This window comes from Emiliania huxleyi (assembly GCF_000372725.1).
Source record: "Emiliania huxleyi CCMP1516 chromosome Unknown EMIHUscaffold_161, whole genome shotgun sequence".
Lineage (NCBI taxonomy): Eukaryota > Haptophyta > Isochrysidales > Noelaerhabdaceae > Emiliania > Emiliania huxleyi.
In genome coordinates, this window is record NW_005200970.1 from 112,745 (window position 1) to 137,138 (window position 24,394).

The window sequence follows — 24,394 nt, forward strand, 5'->3', positions numbered from 1 at the left end:
CACAGCAGACAGGCTCGAAAAAAAAAAAAGAATTTTACAAAGAAAGAAAGAAAGCACACAACCCAAGGGAGGGATGGGAGAACGGCACGCCGCCACCACACAGGGATTTTAAGGAGAGGAGTGTGGTGCGCTAGCCGTCGCCCAGTGTTGGGTGCGCGGGAGCAACGTAAAATTCTTTATATCTTGGAGGCTAGAGAGAGAGAGAGAGAGAGAGAGAGAGAGAGAGAACCGCCAATGGCCGTTATCCGTTAGTGCGGACGTCGCCGCGGCTCGCCTCTGCCGCGGCGGCTGCTGCGCGCACGCGGCGGCGCCGCTCTCTCGCGAGACGGCTGGCGACGCGGCTCGCCGCCGACGTACGGTGCGCTCGTCCGACGGTCCGCGGCGTGGCGTGCGCGGCGCTCAGCGCCGCTCTGCGAGCGCCTCTGCGCCTGCACTGCCTGTCTCTGTTGATGCTGGTGGTGGTGGTGCTGCTGCTGCTGGTGCCGATGCTGCTGCTGGCGCGGCGCGGCTGTGCGACTGGGCTCGACGCGCGCGTCGCGAGCGTCTGACGCGGCGGGCGGCGTCGGGCAGGTGCGCTTCTCTCTCGGGTGGTGGTGGTGGTGCTGCTGCTGCTGCTGCTGGTAGTGCAGATGCTGCTGCTGGTGCGGTGCGGCTCTCCGACTCGACTCGGTGCGCGCGTCGCGGCTATCTGACGCGGCGGGCGGCGTCGCGGGCGGCAGCGGTGGCGGCTCGAGGGTGGAGGTGGAGGCTGGTGGCTGTGGTGGACTTTGAGTTTATTTCATGGTCGTGTACGGGGACCGGGGGGTCAACCGGGAGGCAGGGGGTTCAACCAGGCGACGGAGGACCGTGGGCCATCGCGGGGACGGGTCCGTCCGGAGGGCGACCCCGGCAGATCCGGATGGTCTCACGCCGGTGGGTGGCACCGAGGCGTCTTGGACGCTCAGCTCTACCTTAAGCTCCTGAGGGGCGCGTGGTTCTAACCACGTAGTAGGACTACAGCCCACCACAGACACCCTCCCCACTCACTCCTCAAGTGTGTTCACACCCTCACCCTCTCCTCTCTCTCTCTCTCTCCTCTCTCTCTCCTCTCCTTGTCTGTGCTGTCTGCCTGACTCAGGCACTCAATCTGCCGATGCGTGATTGTGTGTGGGCTGCTCCGAGGGGGCCCTCTGTGCGATCCGACGGGTAGGGGGGCTGTGCCCGGGCGGTGTCCGGTGTGGAGTCCCCTTCTGATCCCGCCTGGGATGTTGGGTGTGAGGTTGTGGCGGCTTCGATCCCAAGGGGGGGAGCTGATCCCACTCAATAACCAACTCTCAGGGGCAGTAGGTGGGCGAGCTTCAGGCACGCTCATCTCGATCGTCAAGACGTTGCTACGCGCGGCCTTCCGCGGGGGGAGCTGCGTCGACGGGTGCGGGACCGCGGCGCAGCCAGTGCCGCGGCGAGGCCTCCGGCTGTTTGCGGCGGGCGGCTTGCTGCTCGCTGCATGGCGAAAAACTCGTCTCGCCACACACCAAGGGCGTATGCTCTGGCGAGACGTGAGGCGCATGCGCCCAGGAGGGGAGGGGGCATGTGTAACGACACTGCTAGAGATGCCTTTCGGGGCCCAGAGATAAAACTTCTGTGATGCCATGCGTGACCTAGTAGTGTCCCCAGCTATGGGCGTGTCCACGTTGGAGCCAGGTGTGGTGTGGGCGCGAGAATAGCTCCGCCGTTCATGGAGGCAACCGATGCGAGTCGACTGGTGTGTGTCGTCGTGGTTTCGTATCAAGAATTCTCTCTCTCTTGGAGGCTAGAGTGATGCCATGCGTGACCTAGTAGTGTCCCCAGCTATGGGCGTGTCCACGTTGGAGCCAGGTGTGGTGTGGGCGCGAGAATAGCTCCGCCGTTCATGGAGGCAACCGATGCGAGTCGACTGGTGTGTGTCGTCGTGGTTTCGTATCAAGAATACTCACTCACTCACTCACTCACGCTAGAGTCTCTTCGGCTATAGCGAGGTAGAGCGGTCCAGCTGCAGGCCGCACAGCGCGAACTCGCCGTACTGAGCCTAGCGCAGCGCGAAGTCGCCGTCTGAGCCTAGCGCAGCGCGAACTCGCTCCTGTCGCTGCGAACCCTAGCCGAGCTCCATTTTTCCAGTGCGCGCCGGTCCCGTGCCCAGAAAGAAAGAAAGAAGCAATTCGGCGCAAGGGAGGGATGGGAAGACGGCACGCCGCCACCACACAGGGATTTTAAGGAAGGAGTGTGGTGTCCCGTGCCCAGTGTCGTGCGAGGGAAATTTGGAGCTTTCCTACGACGAATTCTCTTTCCAAGGAAGCCGTCGTCTGCGCCTTGTCTGTCGTGTGAATCGTGCGTGTGCGAGAGCCTTTTGAAAAATCTCTTTCCTGTGCGCGCGCTTCTTTTATTTCTCTTTCCAAAGCCAAACTTGACGCCAGGCCCAGCACGCTCGACCTCACCTATCTCTCCTCCTCGCAGCCCGCGCGATGTCCGTGCGCTCTAAGGCCGAGTACTACAAGAAGCTTGCTGCGGAGACGCGCGAGGCGCAGCGCAAGAAGGATGCCGAGATGAGCCGCGGCAGCTCGAGCAGCGTCGGCGACGCGGCGCAGTCGCCCAGCAAGCCGCTAAAGTCTCCGAAGCAGTGGCCGCCTCCGCCCCGGCCTTCGCTCGATGAGGAGCCGCAGCCGCCGGCGGATCCGCCAGCGGCCGCGCAGCCGGATCCGACTCCGACGCCCGACCAGCCGCCGACGACACCGCCGCTTTCGCGCGGCGGGCACAGCCTAGACGAGGGCGCGTGGGACGCGACGCCGGCGTCGACGGCGCTCGGCGAGTCTGGCTCGGCCGCGCTGCGGCGGGCGGCGTCGGGCCGCGCAAAGGCGCGCCAGCCTCCTCCCGCGCGGCACGACGACGACCTGGACAGCCTCGACGGCGGAGGCGAGTTTCCTGTAGAGAGTTCCTAGACACTTCCTAGACACCTGCTAGACACCTCGGTCGGTAACGTGCCGGCCCGAAATTGAGTTGAGAACCGCAGCTCACGGTGAACTGGCCGTCCCCGTGGCCAGACACCTCCTAGACACCTCCCAGACACCTCTCTGGCCTCGAGCTGGTCGCCGCGATGGGGCGGGCGGTGGCGGACGTGCTATGCGTCAACATGATGTCGTTTCTGTGGACTAGCAGGCGGGAGCAGCGAGGACACTTCCTAGACACGTCGTAGACGCTTCCTAGACACCTCCTAGGCGGGAGCAGCGAGCCCGAGGACGGTGCGCTGGTGGACCCGATGAGCACGCGTGCGGCGGAGGAGGAGGCGGAGGAGGGCAGTGCCGCGCCTGAGCCGGCCGTGCCTGAGGCGGCCCAGCCGCCGCCGCCAGCCAAGCTAAACCCTCTCCCTCACCCTCGCCCTCGCCCTCACCCTAGGCCAAGCCGCCGCCGCCAGCCAAGCCTGCGGCCGTCCTCTCGCCGCGCGAAGAGCGGCGCATGAAGCGGCTGCAGTCGCTCGAGCGAGACCAGAGCGGCAGCGAGGCGAAGGCGATGATCGCCGCGGCGCCTCCGCCCCCGCCGGCGGCGGAGGCGGAGGAGGACAGCCACCTCTTCCAGCACGAGCTGCTCGAAAAGTACCGCACGCAGGCGAGAGCGGCGGAGAGGCAGCTCGCCGAGGAGGGGCAGCGGTGCTATTCTTGTTGTTTTCAGTCTTGTGACTCTTCTCATTACTGCTATTAGGCAGCTCGCCGCGGCGATTCGTCGCACCGCCGCAGTCGAGGAGACGCGCTGGAAGCGAGGAGCTCGGAGGACCTCTTTCCTCCCCTCCTGAGCAGCTCCTGGTAGTGCGGTAGGACGAGCTCGACGAGCTGCGCGGCAGCAACGAGGAGCTGCAGCGCAGTCTGCGCACGAGCGAGGACCGGGCGAGCCAGAGCGCGGAGCAGGCGAGCCAGAGCGCCGAGCTCGCCACGCAGCTCAAGGAGGCGGTGGGGGGGCTGCAGGACCGCGTCTAGGCCTCTAGCCACTCCGAACAGCGGTCACGAGATGCACGCATCAGTGCGGTGGGGCGTGCGGTGTGTGCTCCGTCCACAGCACTCTAACCGCTGGCGGTACTGCGGGCTGCAGGACGACCTGCAGCGCAAGTTCAACCAGCGAGCCGCGGCTCTCGAGGCGGCGGACGCCGAGCGCGCCGACGAGATCTCCGCGCTCAAGGCATCGCTCGCGCGCTCGCAGGCGGCGGCCGAGGCGGCGCAGATGCTTGCAGAGAGGGAGGGCGAGGCGCGGCAGGCGGCCGAGGCAGCGGCGGCCGAGATGCGGTCCCAGATCGCGGAGGAGGCTGCTCTCCATCAACGAATCGATTGACCAATCAATCGACAATTAATGGATGCCAGGTTCCAAAAGCTGCTCTCCATCAATTCATCGATGAGTCGATTCATCGACAATTGTTTGAATGCCAGGTTCCAGATCGCAGAGGAGGCTGCGGCGCGCGCCGCGGCGGAGGAGGCGGCGGCGGTCGCGCAGGAGGAGCTGCTCGACGTGCAGGGCGAGCTGTGAACGGCGTCTCTTCACAGGGCCGGCTGTGAACAGGAGGAGCTGCTCGACGTGCAGGGCGAGCTCGCGGAGCGCGAGGCCGCACTCGCGGCGGCGGAGGAGGCGCTAGCTGTGCTCGCACCCGACGTTGTCAAGATGGCCAACCACAGCGGAGGCGGCGAGGCGGCGCGCGCGGAGAGTAGCAGTGGTTGGCAGTGGTGAGCAGCAGTCAGCATTCGTTAGGCGAGGCGCTCGCGGAGATCGCTCTCACTCCGCGCGTCTCGAAGCCGCCGCGCAAGCGGGCGGTGCCGGCCGCCTGCAAGAAGCGGGCAAGAAGCGCGCCGCGTCTCATTTCTTCAGCGGCGCGGCTCTTTTCTTGTAGGTGCCGGCCGCCGTCAAGAAGAGTACCGCCGAGAGCAGCGCGCGGGCGGTGTTCTCCCCGCCGGGTGTGGTGTCCAGCTCGCCGTCAGCGTCGCCGTCGGCATCGCCCGCGGCATCGCCCACGTCCGAGGGGTCGTCCTCGGACAAGCCGATCGTGGAGCGCGTTGCGGAGCTCGTCATCGAGAGCGCGACGGGCGAGTCGGTGCTCGCCGTACCCGACTCAATTCATGAATGAGTTCGTTAGGAATAGTTGCCTATTGGTCAGTTAGGAATAGTTCGTTAGGAAGAGTTGCCTATTGGTCAGTTAGGAATAGTTCCTATTGGTCAGTCAGTTAATCTGCAGCGAGTGAGCCAGGTGCTCACCAACCCGACCGAGCTCGCCGCGGCGACGACGACGACGGTGCAGTCCTTCTTCGACTACGTGGAGGAGTGGCGCGGCGCTCTGGTCGACATGCAGGCATCGCTCGACTTTACCAATGCGGAGGACGATGCGGCGGCCCAGAAGCCGACGCTTGCCGCCGCCACAATCGTCGCTAGCGGCGGGGCGCAGCGTAGCGTCGGCGAGGCAGACGACGTCTGAGGAGCGGTGTGGAAAGTGAGACTGCCGCGCCTCCCCGCTCCTGGAGGCCACATAGACCCACCTTGGCCTATGTGGATGGAGGCGGCGGGCGCGTGGCGCGGAGCGCGCGATCGACGTGCGGAGTGGGAGGGTAAGGGGGCCGTCCAATGTGAGATCAGTAGTGCCGCGTGTGTGAGCTCTCAAGCGCGCGGACGAGGGGGGGGGCATAATATATTTTCCTCAATAACTCCTCTTCAAAAGCCCAGCTCTCGAGACAGCTAGAGGGCTAATCTAGGGTACCGAGGCTCCACCCCCCCCCTTGGCGCCTCGTCTTTTCGTGCCAAACCCCAGCCGATCTCAGCCCGCCTCTCCGCTCGCGCCGGCCGCCCATGCGCTCGCGGGGCTCCCCGACGGGGCGGGCCTCGTGCTGATGGACCCAGCCGAGGTGCCCAACCAGTCGAAGCCGCGCCGACGCGCTGCGCGCGACCACCAGCCAGCTCTTCAGCCGTTCAGCGCGGTCGAGGACGGTGTGTCGAGAAAGTAGACACTCCAAACAGTTGTCGCGTTTTTTGCCTCTTTTTGAGCGTTGCTGCTGCACACCCAGCCCACCAGTGATACGAGACGCACCAGATCCAACCCTGGCAGCGCTTGACCGTCACCCCGGTGGCCGCCCATAGGTGGCTGATCGCGGCCGCCGCTCACGCTGCTTTTCGGCGCCTCGGGGACGGCGTCCGCAGAATTCTTCGGCAGGCGGCGGACCAGCTGAGTAACAAACTTTCGCACGCTCAGCACCTCGATGAGGTCACATGGACCACCAAGAACTGGCACGGGCTGCAGATGCAGCGCTTGTCTGTCGTTCTCCACACCGCCGTGGCGTGGCAGACAGACGGTGAACGAGCTAGCGTGCGGGGACAGCGGCATTGTGCACGGAGCGAAGTGCATTGCCGTTCTTAACGGAGTCGCTTAGGCGGCTCCGGTGCTGTGCCGGTGATAGTACTAGCACGCGCCAGTTCGCACCTGTGTCGAGCCTGTGTGCTGTGAGAGAGAGTTGTCTTGTTTAAATTCTTTTCCTCCCTTCCGCCCCGGCCGAAAACCGTGTGTTCCGGGCGGGGGCCGCGGCGGTCGCTTCGCGCGCTATTGCTGCTGCAACGTGTGCCTACTTCGTGTGTGTGTGTGTGTGTGCTCATACTCACTCACACACTGCCTGCATCGCCGAGTCGGAAGGCCATGGAGGGGCCCCCGACACCTACCTCCCCTACCCGACGCGGTTGGAGTCCGACGCATGCCTCACTGCGTAGAACGCCCACAGAGCCACCCATCCTGTCGTCAAGCTCGGGCGGTGCTACTTCCGGCTCGGTCTTTCTTGGCGCTGCGTATCGCCAGCGGGTGGTTGTGTCAGCGATGCCGGCGACTGCCCTCCAGCCTCTGACGGCGCCGTCGCTCGCCCTCGCTCCGCCTCCGTCGCCGTCCATACAGCAATTGGAGCGGCTCGGTGCCTCCTGGAACCAGAGGAGCCAGCTGAAGAGCCTGGACCGCGCGGCGGCAACTGAGCGCAGCACGCCGTCCGCACCCTCGCCGCAAGCAGGTGCCGCCGGCTGGTGGACCACGCTGCTGGCGGCGGGGAGGGCTCGGGTCGACCCATTTGGAGCAGTGGCGCAGCAAGAGGCGGCGCGCGAGGAGAGCGCAGTGGTCGCGCTGCAGCGAGTGGCGCGCGGCCGCATCACGCGCACCACCATCGATCGCTTCATGCAGGACAACTATGCGGGGTGGGAGAAGCTCGTGGATGAGCCACAGGTGCTGCTCTCGGTGTTTTCAAAGATGGTTGGATTCCAGGTTTTCAACACCGTCGTTGCCTCGTCCGTCTACTACTTTTTCGAAGGCGATGCCCTAACGCCTGTGGGCCGCCGCCACTCGTGGTACGTCTATGGCTCGGGCATGGTGCTGAATGTGCTGATTGGTGACACGTTCATCATCAATCTTGGCATCGATTTGCTCCAACCAGGCTTGCTTTATGCTCGGCACGTCGCCGCGCCGGCCGCGCATACGCAGCGCGAGATGAACCAGATCCTTTCGCCGAAGGCCGACATCTACCTTGCATTTCGGCTTCAGCTCGTCACGAAGCTCGTCGTCATTACACTGATCTACTCCTCCGCTCTTCCTCTCTGCACCCTCCTCACGGCTGCCTTTATGTGGCTCGCGATGTGGGTCGATCGCTACAACCTGCTCCGTCGCTTTGCACCGCCACCACGCTCCCCCGACTTTCTCATCTCGGTTGTGCACTGCTACATCATGCCAGCCGCCATCGCCGTGCATCTTGGCTGCACGGTCCTCTTCTTCGAGCAGCAGCGGCGCGTCGTTCACGCCGACCCGCTTTGCTCCTCCATCGCCGCCCTGACCGAGTACGAGGAGATGCACTCTGCTGGCGAGCTTGTTGGCCCTAACCCGGTCTTCTCCTTTGGAGGCGTTGGAAAGTATGCGGCGGCGGGTGCTACTGGCGAGGGGGGGGGCGGGGCGACGACAGGTGTAGGGGTTTGTCAAACGGCCGCGACAATTGCGCAGGCGGACGCTGCCGTCACGACGTGCTGGATCGCGCTGGCAATCTGGGGCACAGCCCTGGCGTATTACGTTTGGCGAGAGCTGACGCGCAAGGCAGACGCGTACGTCCACGCCACCGCTGACAACCTGCTCGCGCGCTTCGTCGACGTATTTACGGTTCAGCAGCCAGTCCAACGCCAGGCGCGCTGGAAGAGAGGCAGGACATCGCACCGCACACGTGACACGCGTCGCCGAGCGCGCAGCCCGAACCACTCGCTGGGCTGGCGGTCACCTCCTGCACCCGCGATGACAGGTGCTCGCCGAGGCACACCGCAACCCCTTCCGCCGCGACGGCGAAGGCTCGCTCTACATGCCACCACTCCCGCGCTGGGTGCTCGAGAGCCTTGGCTCCGCCGTGTCCGACGAGGCGGCCGCCATCTACAACCCCTCCACCTCCATCCGTCGCTCTATGAAGGGCGCGCCATCGCGTGGGCCGCGCCGGCCGCGGCGAGGGCCCAGCCGCGAGAGGCAGAAGGGGGGCTATAGTACGTTGGTGTAGGCTGTCTAAGTCGCGTAGCCATAGAGTAGCGGGGCATCAATTGTAGGCCAGACTGAGTGAGTGAATATTTTCTTGATACGAAAAGGTAAGGTAAGGTAAGGTAAACGTCTCCACACACACAAAGTGGTGGGGCAAGGGGGGGCGACCCTCGCATCTCCACGCCCGGACACGGGCAGGAGCCCCACGGCATTCAAAGTGCAAGCACCGGCCCGGTGCCGTGGGTGAGCAACCTGCACCCCACTCCTACTCCTATAACACAACCCCCACAGCGTGGTCGTCTACGTGTTCAGAAACACAGCGAGGCGAGGGTGAAGGGGTAGTACCCGGGGTAAGGGGCTGTGTGGGGCTATCTGTGACTACTCCATCTAGCCTGGGGGGTAGCAGGAGGGGGGGGCAGAGGGTAAGATATGGGTGAGGCCAGCTACAAGTCGGACGCCCTCCCGTCGTCGTCGGAATACTCCTCGGAGCGGTCGGCGTCCTCGTCGTCGTCCTCGGTCTGCATTGCCTCGCCAGCCGTGAACCTGAACACGGCGTCGGCCGGCGCCGAGGCGCCGGCAGCCGTCATCAGGTGCATGACCATGCGGTCGCGGCATGCCGCATCAATCTTGCCGCGCCCGGCCAGCTCGTTCGCGAGCCAGTCCGGGGCGACCGTCGTCGCCACGGTCCCCTGGGGAACTGTGGCGTACACCTTGCTGGGGCCGCGTCGATACCCGTCGTCCCTCTCCGGGGGCAGCGAGTATTCGACTCCTATTTTGGACCCGGCCTGGCTGCGCGCCTGCGCAGCTGCAGACCGCAGCCCGGCCATCACGTACTCGATGTTCTCGCGCAGCTGCGCGCGCGGGCGCTCCGCGTTCTCGGCCTCGTTCGCGGCGCGCTCGCCAGCCTCCTTCGCCCGGCGCTCCTTCTGCCGGATCTTCTTGGCCTTGCGTGACGCGGTTCGAGCCGCGAGCTGCTCATCAGTGAGCTCCTTCTTCTTCGGCGCGGTGCGCTCGATGTACGAGCGCTCCGCCACCTTCACCGACTCGCGGTCGCCCGCGGCCTTCTCGTGCTTCAGGTCGACCTCGATGGTCGCGTAGCCAGGCCTTATCAGCCTGACACACGACGCACCGAACAACCGTGCGACACCCACCGCGTCCTCCAGTTGCGCGCGATCGGAGCGATTCCAGGGTCCGCTGCGCATCCCCGGCAGTACGACGGTGGCCGGCGCTTGCGCGCCAGCCCCGTCCGCCACCGGGTCCGCGGCCGCGGTCCCTGTCATAGCTACGCGCGCCATGGATCGGCGGTTACACCACTGCAATTAACCAAGCCCGCGACGACAACACAACACCAGTCGAGTGTGACGAGGACTCGCACACTCGCTCGCGTCGGTCGGTTCGGTTGCCTTTCCATCTATTGTTTCGTCTCGCGTCCACACCACGCCTGGCTCCAACACGTGGACACGCCCCCATAGATGGGGACACTACTAGCTACTACTAGGTCACGCATGGCATCAGAAGTTTTAACTTTTATCTCTGGGCCCTGGGCGAAAAAGGCAATCACGAGACTGCCGTGTGTCATGCGGGTTGCTCTCTCATACACACGGGCTGAGCCTTAAATGTTTTAGATCGACTCCACGAGTTCCAGCGGATTATTCATTTTGTACGATTGGTGCAGGACCTCGCAGGGGTGGAGCGACTTGGCCTGTACGTGAGTTTCCGGAAGCCAAAACGCAAACGCGGTCTGAGCCCTGGAGCCTGGTGTCGAGGTGTCGAGGCCGGGTGTCGAGGGTGTCGAGCTGCTGTCGAGGGATAGAGGTGTCGAGGCCTGTCGAGGCCTGTCGAGGCCTGTCGAGGCCTGTCGAGGCCTATCGAGGCCTGTCTAGGCTGGGACCATGCCATACATTAGGTCCGTGTCGAGGTGTCGAGGAGTGGTGTCGAGGGTGTCGAGCGTGTCGAGCGTGTCGAGCGTGTCGAGCGGTGTCGAGTGTTGTCAAGGTGTTAGCGTCTAAGGTGTCGAGGTATCCAAGGTGGCAGGATGCAGTTGCAGCCCATAACAAAACTTGGGCAGCAGCTGCAAAGCTGTTTCATCCCTTATAGTTGCAGCCTCTCAAAGTTGCACCCCTGTTGATGTAGCACAACCTGTGAGCACAACCAGTATACTCTGTGGACATTTGAGGACATCAAGCTCACTAGTGCCAGGAGTCGTTGCCACTGCACAAGGTGCTGTGCAGGCGCAGCACCTATGGACCTAAGCGCTAAGGCTACAGGACACCCCATGCAGCAGCGTCGCCGCTGCAGCGTCGTCGCCGCTGCAGCGTCGCCGGCGCACAAATCGCAACTGACCACAGCGCTCATGGCACAGGGTCAGGCTGGTGCCATGAGTCAGTGGACATTGCCAAAACGAAAGCTAGCAAACACGACGCGCGCAAAAGTACGGGGTGTGGAGGGTGAGTTGACCAGGGGGTTGTGCGCCGGGCCCTCCTGCTCGGCTCCAGCCGGTAGACAAGTCTTGTCATCAACAGAGTAGATGGATCTCTGACCTCGGGGCCGATGTGACCAAGCGCTGGTAGCGTGGTTTGACCTCACACCCATGGTCTCACAGTGTGCCGGCAGTCGCCGAGCAGTGTCGCTCACACAAGCCGCAGCACAAGTGACTGAGGGCCAGTGAGGGCGAGCCCATCGCTGTCACAGCTGTAGCAGCCGCACAGTAGGCTGTGTCAACTGTGCAGAGTGTGTGAGCAGCAGAGGAGCTGCTCTCCAGGCTTCAGGCGCAAAGAGCTGCATGCCACCGAAGGCGCTGTCGAGGTTCGCCGAGCGCGGCGCAGGTTGGAGGACACCGTCACCGACGAGCGCGTTGGACTTTTCACTCCGGACAAAAAACGCGGCACAGCGGACGGTGCGGGGCGTGCCGCAAACTTAGCGGCGAGGCGCGGGACCGTCTGTGGCGAAGTGGGTCGCGTCCCCCGATCCGTCAACCCTGCATCCACACCCTTTAGATCGCACGCTGGATACACAGTGATTATTCATTCACGAGAAAACTTCCGTGGGGGCAAAACTCAGACGATCGCACGCGGCAGTGCGAAGGCAAGAGCGAAACGGCACGGTTGCCGTGGGTTGCGGCCCGGCCCTCTGCGGCGGCTCGGCAGCGCAATCTAGTAGTAGCCCCCGCCCTGCTGCTGCTGATAGCCCTGCTGCTGAAAGCCCTGCATCGCGAGGTGCTCAAAGGTGAACACGGCGCTGTCCGGGCTCTGCGCGTCGAGGGCCACCTCGTCGCCGTCAGAGAGGTAGTGGGTCTGCCCGGTGTACAGTGCGTTCCACTGTCCGCCCCGCGCGCGCACGCCGGTCGCGGGCTTGCCGGTCGAGGTCAGCATCGCGTTGCCGTCCTGCAGAAGCTGGACGAGGCACTGCTGCCTACGAGAGTAGAGCCGCGGCGATCATCGGCAAACCGGTGAGCGGCGAGACGGACCGCCGCCGGGCGTGGCTTTCCGGCTGACGTACGGAGAGGGGCTCATCATGTTCCATCGGCCGAGCACAAACTCGTACTCGGAGAAGGAGAGCGCGTACGGGATGGTGGAGTACTTCTGGGTGGCCGAGGCATACTGCGGCCCAAACGCCTAGCGAGAGGGGGAGGGAGTGAGAGCGGAGCTCGAGGTAGCGTCCGTGTGCGCTTCAGAGAGAGAGAGAGAGAGAGAGAGAGAGAGAGAGAGAGAGAGAGAGAGAGAGAGAGAGAGAGAGAGAGAGAGAGAGAGAGAGAGAGAGAGAGGGGGGGGGGGGGGGGGGGGTGAGAGCGAGCTGCGAGGTCACAAAAGCCTGGAAGCGTGTGTGCCCGCTGACGCCCGCGACCGGGTAAATGCACCACAGCGCGCCCTGCTGCTGCTGCTGCCCGGCGTAGCCTCCCTGCAAAGGCGGCGGCGCCGTGTGCGTATGTGCGGGAAGCGCGAGGGCGCAGCGGAACGGTGAGGGCGAAGCTGCGAGGGGCGCTGTGCTTGCGGGTGCGGCATGCGCCTGCTGGCCGTACTGCTGCGCGCCGTAGCCGCCCTGGTCATACTGCATGCTCACATCACGTCGCAAGCTTGCTGCGCGCGGTGCGACTAGGCGCGGCGCCGCAGGCAGGAGCAGGCCAGTCGTCGCGATGGCCACCAACCCTGCGACCGACATCCTTCGCCAAAGAGTGCAACAAAAAGAATTTTAGATTTTTAACAAAAAGAACTCTCCCGCGGTTCGACACAGGTACCAAAAGAGGCACAGCCAGCGACGGACCTTTAGAAGGCGCCGTCGTCCTCATGGAGGTGGGCACGATCGGGGGGACAGTCGAATCCGCGAGCACCGTAGTGCTCGCCGAAAAGACCATCCCCATCATCCCAACCCCCCCGGCGACCCCCTCGCCGCTTGCCCCGCCAGCGGGCACTGCGCGACCCACCCCCGCGCCCTCGACCGCGCCCCCCGCCAGGAGCATATCGCATCACCACCGCCCGATCCTCGTCGAAGAGCAGAATCTTTCCCGCCTTCACCAGCTCCTTCCACCCCTCCGTGTCCTGCAACGTCGTGGCGCCAGCCCATAGCTCCGGCCCTCCGTCGCAACATCCCGGCCCCTGTTCCGGCATAGCGTCCAAAGCCGCCCTAAACCTACGGCAGCGCGCCGCGTCCCATGCCGCCTTCTCAGCCGCCTGGATAGCCGCCCACTGGGCAACCGAGTAGTGGGAGGGGGAGTCCGGTAAAGAATTTTACTACGAAACTCCCTCGCACCAAGTGCACGACACTGGGCACGGGACTGGCTCGCACCGGTACAGAATTTGATTTACGACAGAGCACGAGACAAGCCGCTGCGGCCGCAAAGGCGGCGAGTACGAGGGCGATTAGCGTCAAATGCCACAGGAGCAGCAACATCGCCGCGGTATAAACGGCCGCCGACAAGGCCAAGTCCCAGCAGCAAAAAGAATTTGACAACCACTCCCTCGCACGACACTATAGGCACGGGACTGGCGCGCACTGGCACTAACACAGGTACATCACGGGAGCCGCCTAAGCGACTCCCGCGAGGACGGCGAGGCACTTAGCTCCGTGCACTCGACCGCCCTCGCCGCAGGCAAGCTCATTCACAATCTGCTCTGCGATGGCCGTGTGAAGAACGACTGAGATGCGCTGCTTCTGCAGCCCCAGCCAACACCTCCCCGAGGTTCTGCGTGTCCTATACGAGAGGAGAATCCCTGGGACCCACCCTGTCGTGTGGGTGAACCCTGCCCAGCCCCCCTCCGTGTCGCGATGCGCTCCCCGCTCCCATTCCCCTGTGTCCCTGATGTCCTTCCAAGATCCTGCTCGTGCAGGTGGGGACCCTGTCCTTCTCCCACCCCTTGTTTGGTGTGTCCGTTTTATTTATTTATTTATGCGTGGATATCCTTTGGGCGCGTTGGGTAGCGAGAATTGGTGTGACGCGATCCACGCAGGCGTGTTTTCTGGCGGCCGACCGTCAGTGCACGGAGTTGCCCCCGACTGCCCCGGCTAGTTCCCGAGGTACGTCCCGAGGTCGTCGGGAGTGGCCCCTTCGCCGCCCGAGACCTAGCGCGGGTGGGTTGGTATACCGTCCCGTTTGCTCTTCACAGCTAGGGACGGCCTAAGGGCCGAATTCGAGACCAACCCCACCGACCGTCCCAGAAGGCCCCCGCACGGGGGGTCCGGGGGGGCACCATGATCGTCCGGACGCGGCCCTCCGTACACGGAAACAGCTTACCGGAGACATTCCCGAACTCAAAACAGCTTACCAAAGGCAGATATGAGCTCAGCTCAGCGAAATCTAGCAGCACATACCCTTGGTACCCAAAATAGTTCATATCACTCGAACTTTGGACAAGGGAATGGGCCCAAAGAGGGGGGCGTGCCGGTCCTTGCTCACAAAGACGAGGCAGGCTGGGCAGGGCTCGGCGGCACACGGCGGATGCTGTGCGTCACTGGGCCACAAGTTTGGTTTCGGCAACACCCTCGACCAAACCTTGCTCAAGGTTCTTGGGTGCAAAGAGCGCGGCCACAAGTCACAGGGCCCGCTCGTCCATGCGACCGGTAAAGGCTGGGTGTCAAAGGGCACAAGGGACAGTACTACGACGCGCTCCATGTCAAGAACGGAATCGTCAAAATTTGTCTCGTCGAAAGCCAGGGCGGCATCGCGCCGCCGACCAAGAGAATCATCTTCAACTTCGCCAAAGAGGTTGGCAGCCCGAGCGCCGTCGACCGCACCGACTACGGCACAGCCTCCTGCAGGTGCAGCGCCCGGGGCTTCGCCCAGCACCACTCGCAACAGCTCTCACGCGCCGCCGTCTGTGGCGACGCGCAAAACATCAACAACGCTGCTCGCAACATGCGTGTCGCGCACTCATTCATGACCGGTCTCAATGCCCCAACCCCCTGCGCGCGGGCCTTCTAGGCCCGCGGGTAGTCTCCCCCCATTCCCAGGGCCTCCAGGGCTCGCACCTCAACCTCTCACAGACCAGCGCACAGCGCCATAGGACGTATATCTTCTCAAGGTCTCGGGCGGGGGACGAAGGGGTCACACCCGACGACCTCGGGAACTAGCCGGGGCAGTCGGAGAAGTGGCAACTCCGTGCACTGACGGTCGGCCGCCAGAAAACACGTGGCTCGGGTTACACCAATCCTCGCTACCCAACGCGGCCAAAGGATATCCACCTCGAGAACCTCAATAACAAGGCTGTGAACGGGAACCCACTCAGCCCGCTCGTCGACTCGACGACGACATGGAGAGGCTCTCCGTCAAGGCGCGTCAGCCCAAGCAGGCGGAGCAGCGCCGCCGGCGTGCGGAGCTGCTCGAGCGGCAGCGCTCTCGGCGGGCGGACCGCACCGCCCAGAACCGTGGCCTGGGCGACGGTGGCGACGCCGGCGGCGGCGGCGGCTGCGGCCATGCAGAGTGGATGGGTGAGACAGACGGCGGCGATGCTTCAGCGCCGATGCTGGATACGTCGGAGCCGCTACCCGCCGGCGCCGGCGACGACGCGATGCAGACCGAGGGCGGCGGCGGCGGTGGCCGGCGGCGGCGGCCAGCAGGGCGGGAGGCAGCGTTGATGGCGCCCGAGTGGATGGTCGACGTCCCCGAGGACCTTCCGAGCTGCTGGTCGGTGGTGGCGCGGCCGGCGGGCGTGCGCTGCCTCGTCACCACCGGCGGCGGGGAGACGCGGAGGCACGCGAAGGGCTGCGCGCCGCGCCGCTTCCCGTCGGCGCTGCCGGGAGGGCGGCGGGCGGCGGGCGGTGTGTGGGGGGGGAGAGATGCGGACCAGGTGGGCTGCGGACTGCCTCGCACCAGCCCTCCTCAGATCGGCTGCCATAGGCGCGGGCCACGTCCAGCTCGACTGCGTGTGGGCCGAGGCGGAGCAGACGTACTATGTGAGAGGCTATGTGAGAGAGCCAGCCCGCTAGCCAGCCCCCGCCGCTAGGGGCAGTGCGACTCGGAGGGGTGACGTGGCCCGAAAAGTCTTCAGCGCGTCGGCGCCTCTCCTTGGTAGGTGCTCGACCTGCTGGCGTGGAAGGGGCTGCGGCTGGTCGACCACCCCTACGAGGAGCGCGTGTTCTGGGCGGCGAGATGTAGCCGAGAGGTAGCCGAGAGGCAGCCGAGAGGTAGCCGAGAGACAGCCGAGAGGCAGCCGAGAGGCAGCCGAGAGGCAGCCGAGAGATCTAGCCGAGAGATCTAGCCGAGAGGCAGCCGAGAGGCAGCCGAGAGATCTAGCCGAGAGGCAGCCGAGAGGCAGCCGAGAGGCAGCCGAGGGGCAGCCGAGGTGCAGCCGAGGTGCAGCCGAGAGTGATCGACCTGCCAAGGCGAGACTGTGACCGTCCCGCGGGGCAGGCGAGCAAGCTGGCCGAGGTGCACGCCGATCGCCAGGCGCCAGACAGTTCGCAGTAGTGAAGCTGGCCGAGGAGCAGTGTTAATTACTAGTGATGGCCATGAATGCACATTGACTAGGCGTCGACCAACCCGTGCCGGTTCGTGCATCTCCCTCCCTCCGGCCGCTGCTCCGCCGCCACCCTCTCCACCGCATACTACCGCGGCGGCGGCGCGAACTAGCTGAGAGACCGCCGAGAGACCGCCGAGAGGCAGCCGAGAGGCAGCCGAGAGGCAGCCGAGAGGCAGCCGAGAGGCAGCCGAGAGGCAGCCGAGAGACAGCCGAGAGACCGCCGACAGTAGGGAGAGGTAGGGCGTTTCCCGCAAAGACCCCCACGACTCCGGGGCCCCAGATCGCACGAGCACAGGCAGTCGGGAAGGGAGAGAGACAGCGACGACAGTCAGAAGGAAGCATTGGGTCGCACCAAGGCGAATGCGGTGACGGCCTCTAGTCACACCTCCTGGCGTGAATAGGCGCCTCGCGCGACGGGCTGCTCTTCTACCACAACGAAGGACTGTACGAGGCCGGACCGAGCCCGCTTGTGCTACTCTGGTGCAGAGATGTCGCCGAGATGTCGCCGAGATGTCGCCGAGATGTCGCCGAGATGTCGCCGAGATGTCGCCGAGATGTCGCCGAGATGTCGCCGAGATGTCGCCGAGATGTCGCCGAGATGTCGCCGAGATGTCGCCGAGATGTCGCCGAGATGTCGCCGAGATGTCGCCGAGATGTCGCCGAGATGTCGCCGAGATGTCGCCGAGATGTCGCCGAGGATAGAGCCGAGATACAGCCGAGGTGCAACCGAGTTACAGCCGAGAGACTGCCGAGTACCGCCGAGATACCGCCCCAGTTCCGCTGGCGCTGCTCTGGTGCCGCCTCCCGCCGCCCGGCCGGCGCCTCTTCACAGCCCTGGCTGTGAACAGGTCGGACGCGAGCTGCTCGTCGCGCTTCTACGACTACGGCTCGGCGCAGATGGCGCGCGAGCTCGCGGCGGCACCCGACAAGGCGGCACGGTGGAGGCCGGGCGAGACGGAGGCGGCGCTGCCCATCGGCGCGCTGCTCGCGGCGTGCGAGGGTGCCATGGAAGCAGACTCTGGGGCGGCGGCGGGGCGGTAGCGCGAGGAGGCGTCCGAGGGCTTAGACGCCGATTTACTGTCTGTGTTTGCGTACACGCTGGGCATGCGCACTGAAGCGCGGCTCTCGCGCAAAAGGTGTTTCTTGAAAAAATTTGCCGCCGGACTCTCTGCCGGTGCCGCACGATGGCCATCACGCGCTCGCACCTGCGGCCGACCGCCGCCACGGCGGCGAGCCGCCACCGCGGCGCCGGTCACAGGCCAGCACTAGGCAGCTGCCGGCCACACCCGACCGGGCCGGATTTGCCGGTACTCGTCGCCGCACACTCCTGCGTCCACGCCGCTGTGACGTCTGGCGACGAGGCGCCGGTCACTGCCTTTCCCGGCGGGTTGGCTGTACGCTGTAGAGCCTCTACAACAAACTCTACAGCAAAATCGCGCTCTACATCGCTCTACAACGCACCCGCCTCGTCACGCGGCGGATGTAGAGCTCTACAGCTCTACAGCGCTCCAGAGCCTCGGGATTTGGCTAGGAATCCTAACAAGCCTCGAATGGCTAACAAGCCTCGAATTAGCTAACAAGCCTCGAAGATAGCTAACAAGCCTCGGGTTGGCTAACAAGCCTCGAGCGTGGCTGACAAGCCTCGAATATGGCTAACAAGCCTCGAATTGTCCGACGAGCCTCGGCTTTGGCTTAAAAGCCTCGGATTTGAGAAGCCTACATAGCCGCTGCGCGGCTATCTCCGTACTCCGACGGGAGGCGGTATGCGGTAAGTCGTCGTCGCCCCCGGCGCTGCTTGCAGCACCATGGCCATGACGCTATGGCTAAGAGAGGTTCCTCTTTTCCGCGCCCCCCCACGCAAGGCGCGCGTTACACACATTGTGTATCGAGAGATGGAACAAATTCCCCTTCTTCCCCCAGAGGCTTCACCACATGCTAGGGGGGGGGGGGGGGCTCTTTGGCGTGCGGGGCGCCGCTCCGTCGGCACCGCACGCCCGCAAGCGTGAACACGTAACCGCGCGATCCGAGCTGGATCGCCGCTTCGCACATTACTTGCGCGCCGTGATCTTGCGCACGCCAAGAGTGGCGGCGGCCGTGACGGCCACGGCAGCGGCGACCTCGAGCGACGAGATTGGCTCGACCACCTTTGGTCGAGCGACGAAGCGAAAGTGGGCGGCGGGGTGGGGAGGAGTGGGGACAAGTGAGATACAGCTTGGGACGGCGGGAGAGGGCTCACCTCGCCATCGATGTAGTGCATCGGCTTGGGGTTCACGGCCGCCACGACGAGGCGGCCGAGGGAGGGGCAGACCGCCTCGACGAGCGGGAGGAGGTACTTGTTGCGCGCGACGACAGCCGCGCTGTTGTACGAGGTCGCGACGCCGTCGACGACCGGCCAGCCGCCGTGCTTGGTGAGCGGGCTGTGCAGCCCGTCGGCCACGACCTTGGTTATCTTGAGGACGGGCGCCTGGCAGGAGAGGGGGGGGGGGGGGGGCTCGCATCGGGAGAGGCAGGGGCGTTTGTGGTGCTGGGGTTAGAGACGCGCCTGCACGAGCGTGCCCGCGGCCGGCGACGCGAGCCAGATCGTCTCTCCGACGGCAACCTCGGACGCCTGCTTGAGCGCCTTTGCCGGGCCGGCGGGCAGCTTGTGCGTCGGGGTGAGCGTGACCGTCGCCGTCGCGGTGGCGAGCGAGAGGAAGGCCGCCTTGGCGGACGGGTCGGCCAGCGAGAAGGAGGAGACGACGTCGAAGCCGAGGGTGCCTAGTAGAAGTAAGCGACTGTGAAACAGATGAAAACGCTCTCACGCAATCGAAAGCGAGGGTGCCGTCGGCCGCCGCGGCGAGGATGCTATGATGTAACTTATTCGGACCCCCCCCCGCGCGCTTCTCGTTTTTCGTGCCAAACCAGCGCGATCTCGGCGGGGCGTCAGCGCCTCTCGGAGGGGCATCATGCGCTCCCGGGGCCGCCCGACGGCGCGGGCCTCTTGCTGATGGACCCAGCCGAGGTGCCCAACCAGTCGGAGTGGCGCTGACGCGCTGCGCGCGACCACCAGCCAGCTTTTCAGCGAGGCCGAGCACGGTGCGCCGAAAGAGTAGACACTCAAAGTAGCAGCCGCTTTTTTTGCCTCTTTTTGAGCGCTGCTGCTGCACACCCAGCCCACCAGTGATACTAGACGCACCAGATTTACCCCGTCGCGAGCTTGACCGCGACCCCTGTGACCGCCCACAGGTGGCTGATCGAAGCGCCACTCATCGCTGCTTTCGCGCGCCTGCTCCACAGAGGGCCCCTGCGGCTCTCGCTCGTCGCGCGACCGCCGCCGACATCATGTGCTCGGTCGTCCCCGCCGGCGCGGAGCTGCGCCACGTCGAATTCTTCGGTGGCTCGACCGCCGGCGCGCCCACCCTCGCCTCCTGCGCGCCACACACCCAGTATTCTCCTCGCGCGCGGCCGACAAAGTGAGCGCACGACCACCTCCCTCTCAGTCACCCCCCCACGATGCACAGCCCGCTCGTTCTCGCCGAGAAGACGCTCGGAGCGCCCAACTTTGCCTGGTGCGGCCATCAAACAGGCGCGTTGCCTCCCATCTCCGCACTTCCCATCTACCCCTACACTGCCACTGCCGGGGACGCGCAGATGCGACTCCCGGGCCCACTCACCTCACCCGAGCCCGGCCGACCAGGCACAGCCCGACGAGAACCCGCCGGGAAGGAGCTGGCCGAGCCATCGCCGGCCTCCCTGCCGGCTCACGGCCGCTCAAAAGGTCGCTCACCCGCCCGTCGCTTGCCGCCCCTCTCCCAGCCTTTGCCGGCGCTTTTGCACGAACCTAGGGCTCAGTTCCGTCTTCCTCCCCCTCGCTCCTGTAGGCAGGCCGCCCCGCGCAGGCGGGAAGAGGCGCGCCGAGCCATCGGTGACGTCCTGGCGAGCTCATGTCCCCCAAAAAGGTCGCACCCGCCCGTGGCTCCGCCGTCGGGCGTCGGCTCCGAGGACCAGCCGGAGGCGGAGACGGAGCCCTCCGGCGTGGCGGTCTTCTCGACCGTCGCGGTCTCATCGATCGTCGCGCCCTGAACAGGGGGCGTGAGAGTCAGACTGGCTGTGAGCTACGGGCAAAAGGGAACCCGGCGTAAGCAGGCGGCGAGCACCGAGTCTGTGGTCGACGGCGTGGAGCCGCGGGGCGGCTTGCCAATGCCACCGACAGACTCGGGCGAGACAGACTCGAACTGCGGCGCGCGCAACGCGCTGTCAAGCAAAGGCGCGGGGCAGTGTGTGTCGTCTGTGTGGGAGGGCGCGCACCGTGGACTCCTTGCCCGACGCGCCCTTCGCCTTTGCCTTCTTCTCGTTCTCGTCCTCGTCGGTCTCCGCCTTGACGTTCGTCTCGACGTCGTCGAGCAGATCGTACTTGTTTGGAGACCTTCGTGGACGTGACCTCGCCCTTGCGCTCCTCGGGAAGGTGTACAGCGAGCTCGGGACGTGTTTCAGCACTCACCGCGCGAGAGGCGCGGCGTGCCACACAAACCAGGAAGCAGCAGCCTTCGCTGCTACGTTTCCATGCGCCCTGTGCTCGCGCACGGCGCGCTCGACATACCCTACCCGCCCGCGCTAGCGCGCGAACGGCTCAGATTCACCTTTCCCCCACCCTCGCCTGCCGGCTGGGCGGTGGGCGCCGTCCACCTTGCGGCGGCGGCGACACTTGCGACACGAGCACGCCTCGCTTCGGCGCGCTCGATCCTTCACAACGGGCCGCCCGCAAGGACGCGTGTGTGGCCCCCTCTACTCGACCTGCGCCACGGCACGGGTCGTTCTAGCCATGCAGCCGCCCCAGCGATCGTGCCCGGGGCGTATCTCAGCACCCACCGCGCGAGACGCGTGGTGTGCCACAAACCAGTAAGCAACAGCCGTCGCTGCTGCGACTCGAGCGCTCCGAACGCGCACCTGTGCTTGCGCACGGCGTGCTCTACATGCGCCTCCCGACCACACGAGCGTGCGGGCGGCTCGGATTCACCCTTCACCCGCCCTAGCCACCGTTGGCTGGGCGGTGGGCGCCGTCCGCCTTGCGGCGGCGGCGACACTTGCGACATGAGCACGCCTCGCTTCGGCGCGCTCGATCCTTCACAACGGGCCGCCCGCAAGGACGCGTGTGCGGCCCCCTCTACTCGACCTGCGCCACGGCACGGGTCGTTCTCTCAAGAACCACGCGCACGGGGAAGCTTCACGGGTTCGAGTCGTCAAACATTAAGCAGCGGAGGTGTGCCGAGGGGGACCGGGAGGCGGTAAGTCGTCGTCGCCCGGCGCTGCTTGCAGCTCCATGGCGATGGCGCTAAGAGGTTCCTCTTTTCCGCGCCCTCCCCGCAAGGCGCGCGATACACAACCACCTTAATATATTAACACACTTCGCGCGCTCCGGCGCCGTCGTGGGGGGCGTGGCCGTGGCCGGGTGTTTGAGCCCCGTGAGGGCGTGAGGGGTGAATAGTAGAATACTGAATTGGGCCCCGGAGAAAACCTCGGACACAAGTGGTGCGCAAGACTACCTTGACAGCCCGATAGCACACAGTGGCCTGAGCCCTGAGACAGCAGCGCTGACAGCTCGACAGCCCGACAGCGACACGCGACACCTCGCGACGCAGCACCAGCAGCACAGACCGTACAGCTTCTTTCTTGTGCCCCATGAGGGTATAACACTTTTCAGAACTAATTACACGCAAAGGGGTACGCTCTATATGGAGATTTAAGTACTTTAGAGAGACATTGTTTGTGGATCTCGGTGGTTGTGCACGCTCAGCAAAGGTAAGGTAAGCGTAAGGTAAGGTAAACGTCTCCACACGCACACAAAATGGTGGGGCAAGGGGGGGCGACCCTCGCATCTCCACGCCCGGACACGGGCAGGAGCCCCAGCAAAATACATAGACATATCAAAAGTGAGAGTCGACACAAGATCACTTCACAGGACACATACCAGCTTGCGAGGCAATATGTGGAACCTGTGCCGTGTCACTTACTTGGTGGGGGAGGCGGTGCTGCGCGATACGGTCCGCACACGAACAAATGCACAATCACACAAAACACCGCTCCGGCGCGCCTCTCGTCGACGCTCCCACTCGCACGATGGACGGAACAACAGCGCCCCGGCAGAGAGAGTGCACCCCGCGTTCTCAGCCATCGCGTGGCAGCTCGAACACAGCCAAACCGTGCTTGGAGCCGCCGAGCTCAAAGACGCCCTCCGCCGCCTTGAGCCGGGCCTGCGCGGACCTCGCTGCCTGCTTGGCCTCCTTGCGGGCGGCCTAGAGGGGCCAGGCGGTGTGAGCAACGCAGGAGGTGTGTGGAGGTCTGTCTGCCCGCTCTCGACTGTCCGTGCGTGTGATCTGGGGCCCGGGGGCTGTGCGTCTGTGAGGAGGGCTTGCGTTGGCTTCATTGTCCTTGCGACTGAACCGCCTCCGCCAGCGGCATCTCTGCTACCTTGGCCATATCTCGGCTGCATCACGTTTAACTGCGGCCTTGTCCTGTGACTGCATCGCCTCCGCCAGCTGCGCCGCGCTCCGTCCCGAGAGGAGGCGCTCCTAATTCGTGATGAATGAATGGATGAATTGAATGAATGAAAGAATGAGTTAGCTCCGTCCCGAGAGGAGGCGCTCCAGCAGCCCCTCCTCCACCGCCACCGCCGCCGAGGCGCCCGAGGCGGCGCAGCGCAGCCGCAGCAGCGCGAGGAAGCACTGCTCCTATTGTGCCGCCGACTCGAAGCTAAGTGACGCGCTGCTCAAGCCGCAGCTGCGCGAGGAGGCAGCACGGCACCTGCGGCTGGTTCAGTCTAGGAGGTGTCTTGGAAGTGTCTAGGAGGTGTCTAGGAAGTGTCTAGGAAGCACGGCTCCTGCGGCTGGTTCAGTCTAGGAAGTGTCTAGGAAGTGTCTAGGAGGTGTCTAGGAAGTGTCTAGGAAGCACGGCTCCTGCGGCTGGTACTCGAACTTCTCGAGCGCCTGGCGAGCAACACGTTGGGTCACGGACCGTGGCACACCTCGTTCTCCAGCCGCCCGCTCTCGCCAGCGCCTGCGAGGCGGCCTCGACGAGCAGCCTACGGTGTGGGTGGACATATCTCCCCCATATCTCCCCCATATCTCCCCCGTATCTCCCCCGTATCTCCCCCATATCTCCCCCGTATCTCCCCCGCATCTCCCCCGTATCTCCCCCGTGTCTCCCGCGGGCTAAGGGGTGTGGACACGCCAACGCCAACGTCGGGGCGCGGGAAGGCGGTACTGTGCAGAGTACGTCGGTACCTCGAGGTACTGTGCCGAAGTACTCCGAGCACCGCGCGAACGCGGGGGCGACGAACACATCGAATGCAGCGGAGTCCGTAGTGTCCTCTCGAGCGCTAGCTGGAATACACGAACACGTCTCTCCCCCTCTAGTGCCGAGCCGCCTCTGCGCTGACGCCGGCGGTAGGCCTCCCTCAGCGTGCCGCGAGACGGCGTCGCGCAGCAGCACGCGCGGAGCCCGACGCGCCGGGGCAACCTAAGGGAGCGAGGAGCAGGTTGGTCAGCCTCTGCACCACGCCTGCCCGCCGCAGGTGGCCCCCGCACAAGGGCCACCGAGAACAGCGGCTCCGGCGACGCCGCCAGGTCAAGACTCGTCGCGCCTCCACGCCCCGCCGCCGCCGCCGCCGCCGCCGCCGCCGCCGCCGACTCCGATTCCGGTGCTGGTGACGCCGCCGCCGCCGCCGACGACGACGACGACGTCGCCGCCGCCGCCGCCGCAGCTGCCCTTGGCGCCGCCGCCGCAGCTGACGGCGGCGGCGGCGCCTCGGGGTGTGTGGCGGTGTCTGGAGCTGGTGGAGCGGAGTCTGGAGCTGGTGGAGCGGTGCCTGGAGCTGGTGGAGCGGCGACGCTCCCCGCCCACTGGAAGGCGGGGGCTGGGTGGGGGCGGGGCGGTGGCGGCTGTGGGGGGGCGGCGT

The 24,394-nt window shown here is 65.2% G+C and overlaps 4 protein-coding genes across 4 annotated transcripts; 2 read left to right on the forward strand and 2 right to left on the reverse strand.

Moving 5' to 3' along the window:
• Positions 1 to 449: 449 nt before the first annotated feature.
• On the forward strand, positions 450 to 5,458 carry EMIHUDRAFT_467866 (hypothetical protein; the record flags this gene model as incomplete). The annotated part of the gene is made up of 14 exons (XM_005785330.1): positions 450 to 510; positions 571 to 669; positions 1,327 to 1,408; positions 1,681 to 1,741; positions 2,496 to 2,936; positions 3,406 to 3,656; positions 3,709 to 3,742; positions 3,822 to 3,953; positions 4,093 to 4,283; positions 4,359 to 4,503; positions 4,555 to 4,705; positions 4,741 to 4,802; positions 4,880 to 5,080; positions 5,234 to 5,458. The coding sequence occupies 14 exons, from the start codon at positions 450 to 452 to the stop codon at positions 5,456 to 5,458; spliced, it is 2,136 nt and encodes a 711-aa protein (XP_005785387.1).
• Positions 5,459 to 11,514: 6,056 nt separating this feature from the next.
• On the reverse strand, positions 11,515 to 13,396 carry EMIHUDRAFT_467867 (hypothetical protein; the record flags this gene model as incomplete). Its single annotated transcript, XM_005785331.1, has 4 exons — positions 11,515 to 11,920; positions 11,996 to 12,123; positions 12,976 to 13,044; positions 13,292 to 13,396. The coding sequence occupies 4 exons, from the start codon at positions 13,394 to 13,396 to the stop codon at positions 11,662 to 11,664; spliced, it is 561 nt and encodes a 186-aa protein (XP_005785388.1). The 3' UTR covers positions 11,515 to 11,661.
• A 2,180-nt stretch (positions 13,397 to 15,576) lies between these two features.
• EMIHUDRAFT_230118 (hypothetical protein) lies at positions 15,577 to 17,502 on the forward strand (the record flags this gene model as incomplete). Its single annotated transcript, XM_005785332.1, has 4 exons — positions 15,577 to 15,760; positions 15,840 to 15,907; positions 16,015 to 16,076; positions 17,310 to 17,502. The coding sequence occupies 4 exons, from the start codon at positions 15,577 to 15,579 to the stop codon at positions 17,500 to 17,502; spliced, it is 507 nt and encodes a 168-aa protein (XP_005785389.1).
• A 1,007-nt stretch (positions 17,503 to 18,509) lies between these two features.
• On the reverse strand, positions 18,510 to 19,408 carry EMIHUDRAFT_230120 (hypothetical protein; the record flags this gene model as incomplete). The annotated part of the gene is made up of 4 exons (XM_005785333.1): positions 18,510 to 18,605; positions 18,698 to 18,925; positions 19,010 to 19,218; positions 19,363 to 19,408. The coding sequence occupies 4 exons, from the start codon at positions 19,406 to 19,408 to the stop codon at positions 18,510 to 18,512; spliced, it is 579 nt and encodes a 192-aa protein (XP_005785390.1).
• Between the last annotated feature and the right edge of the window lie 4,986 nt (positions 19,409 to 24,394).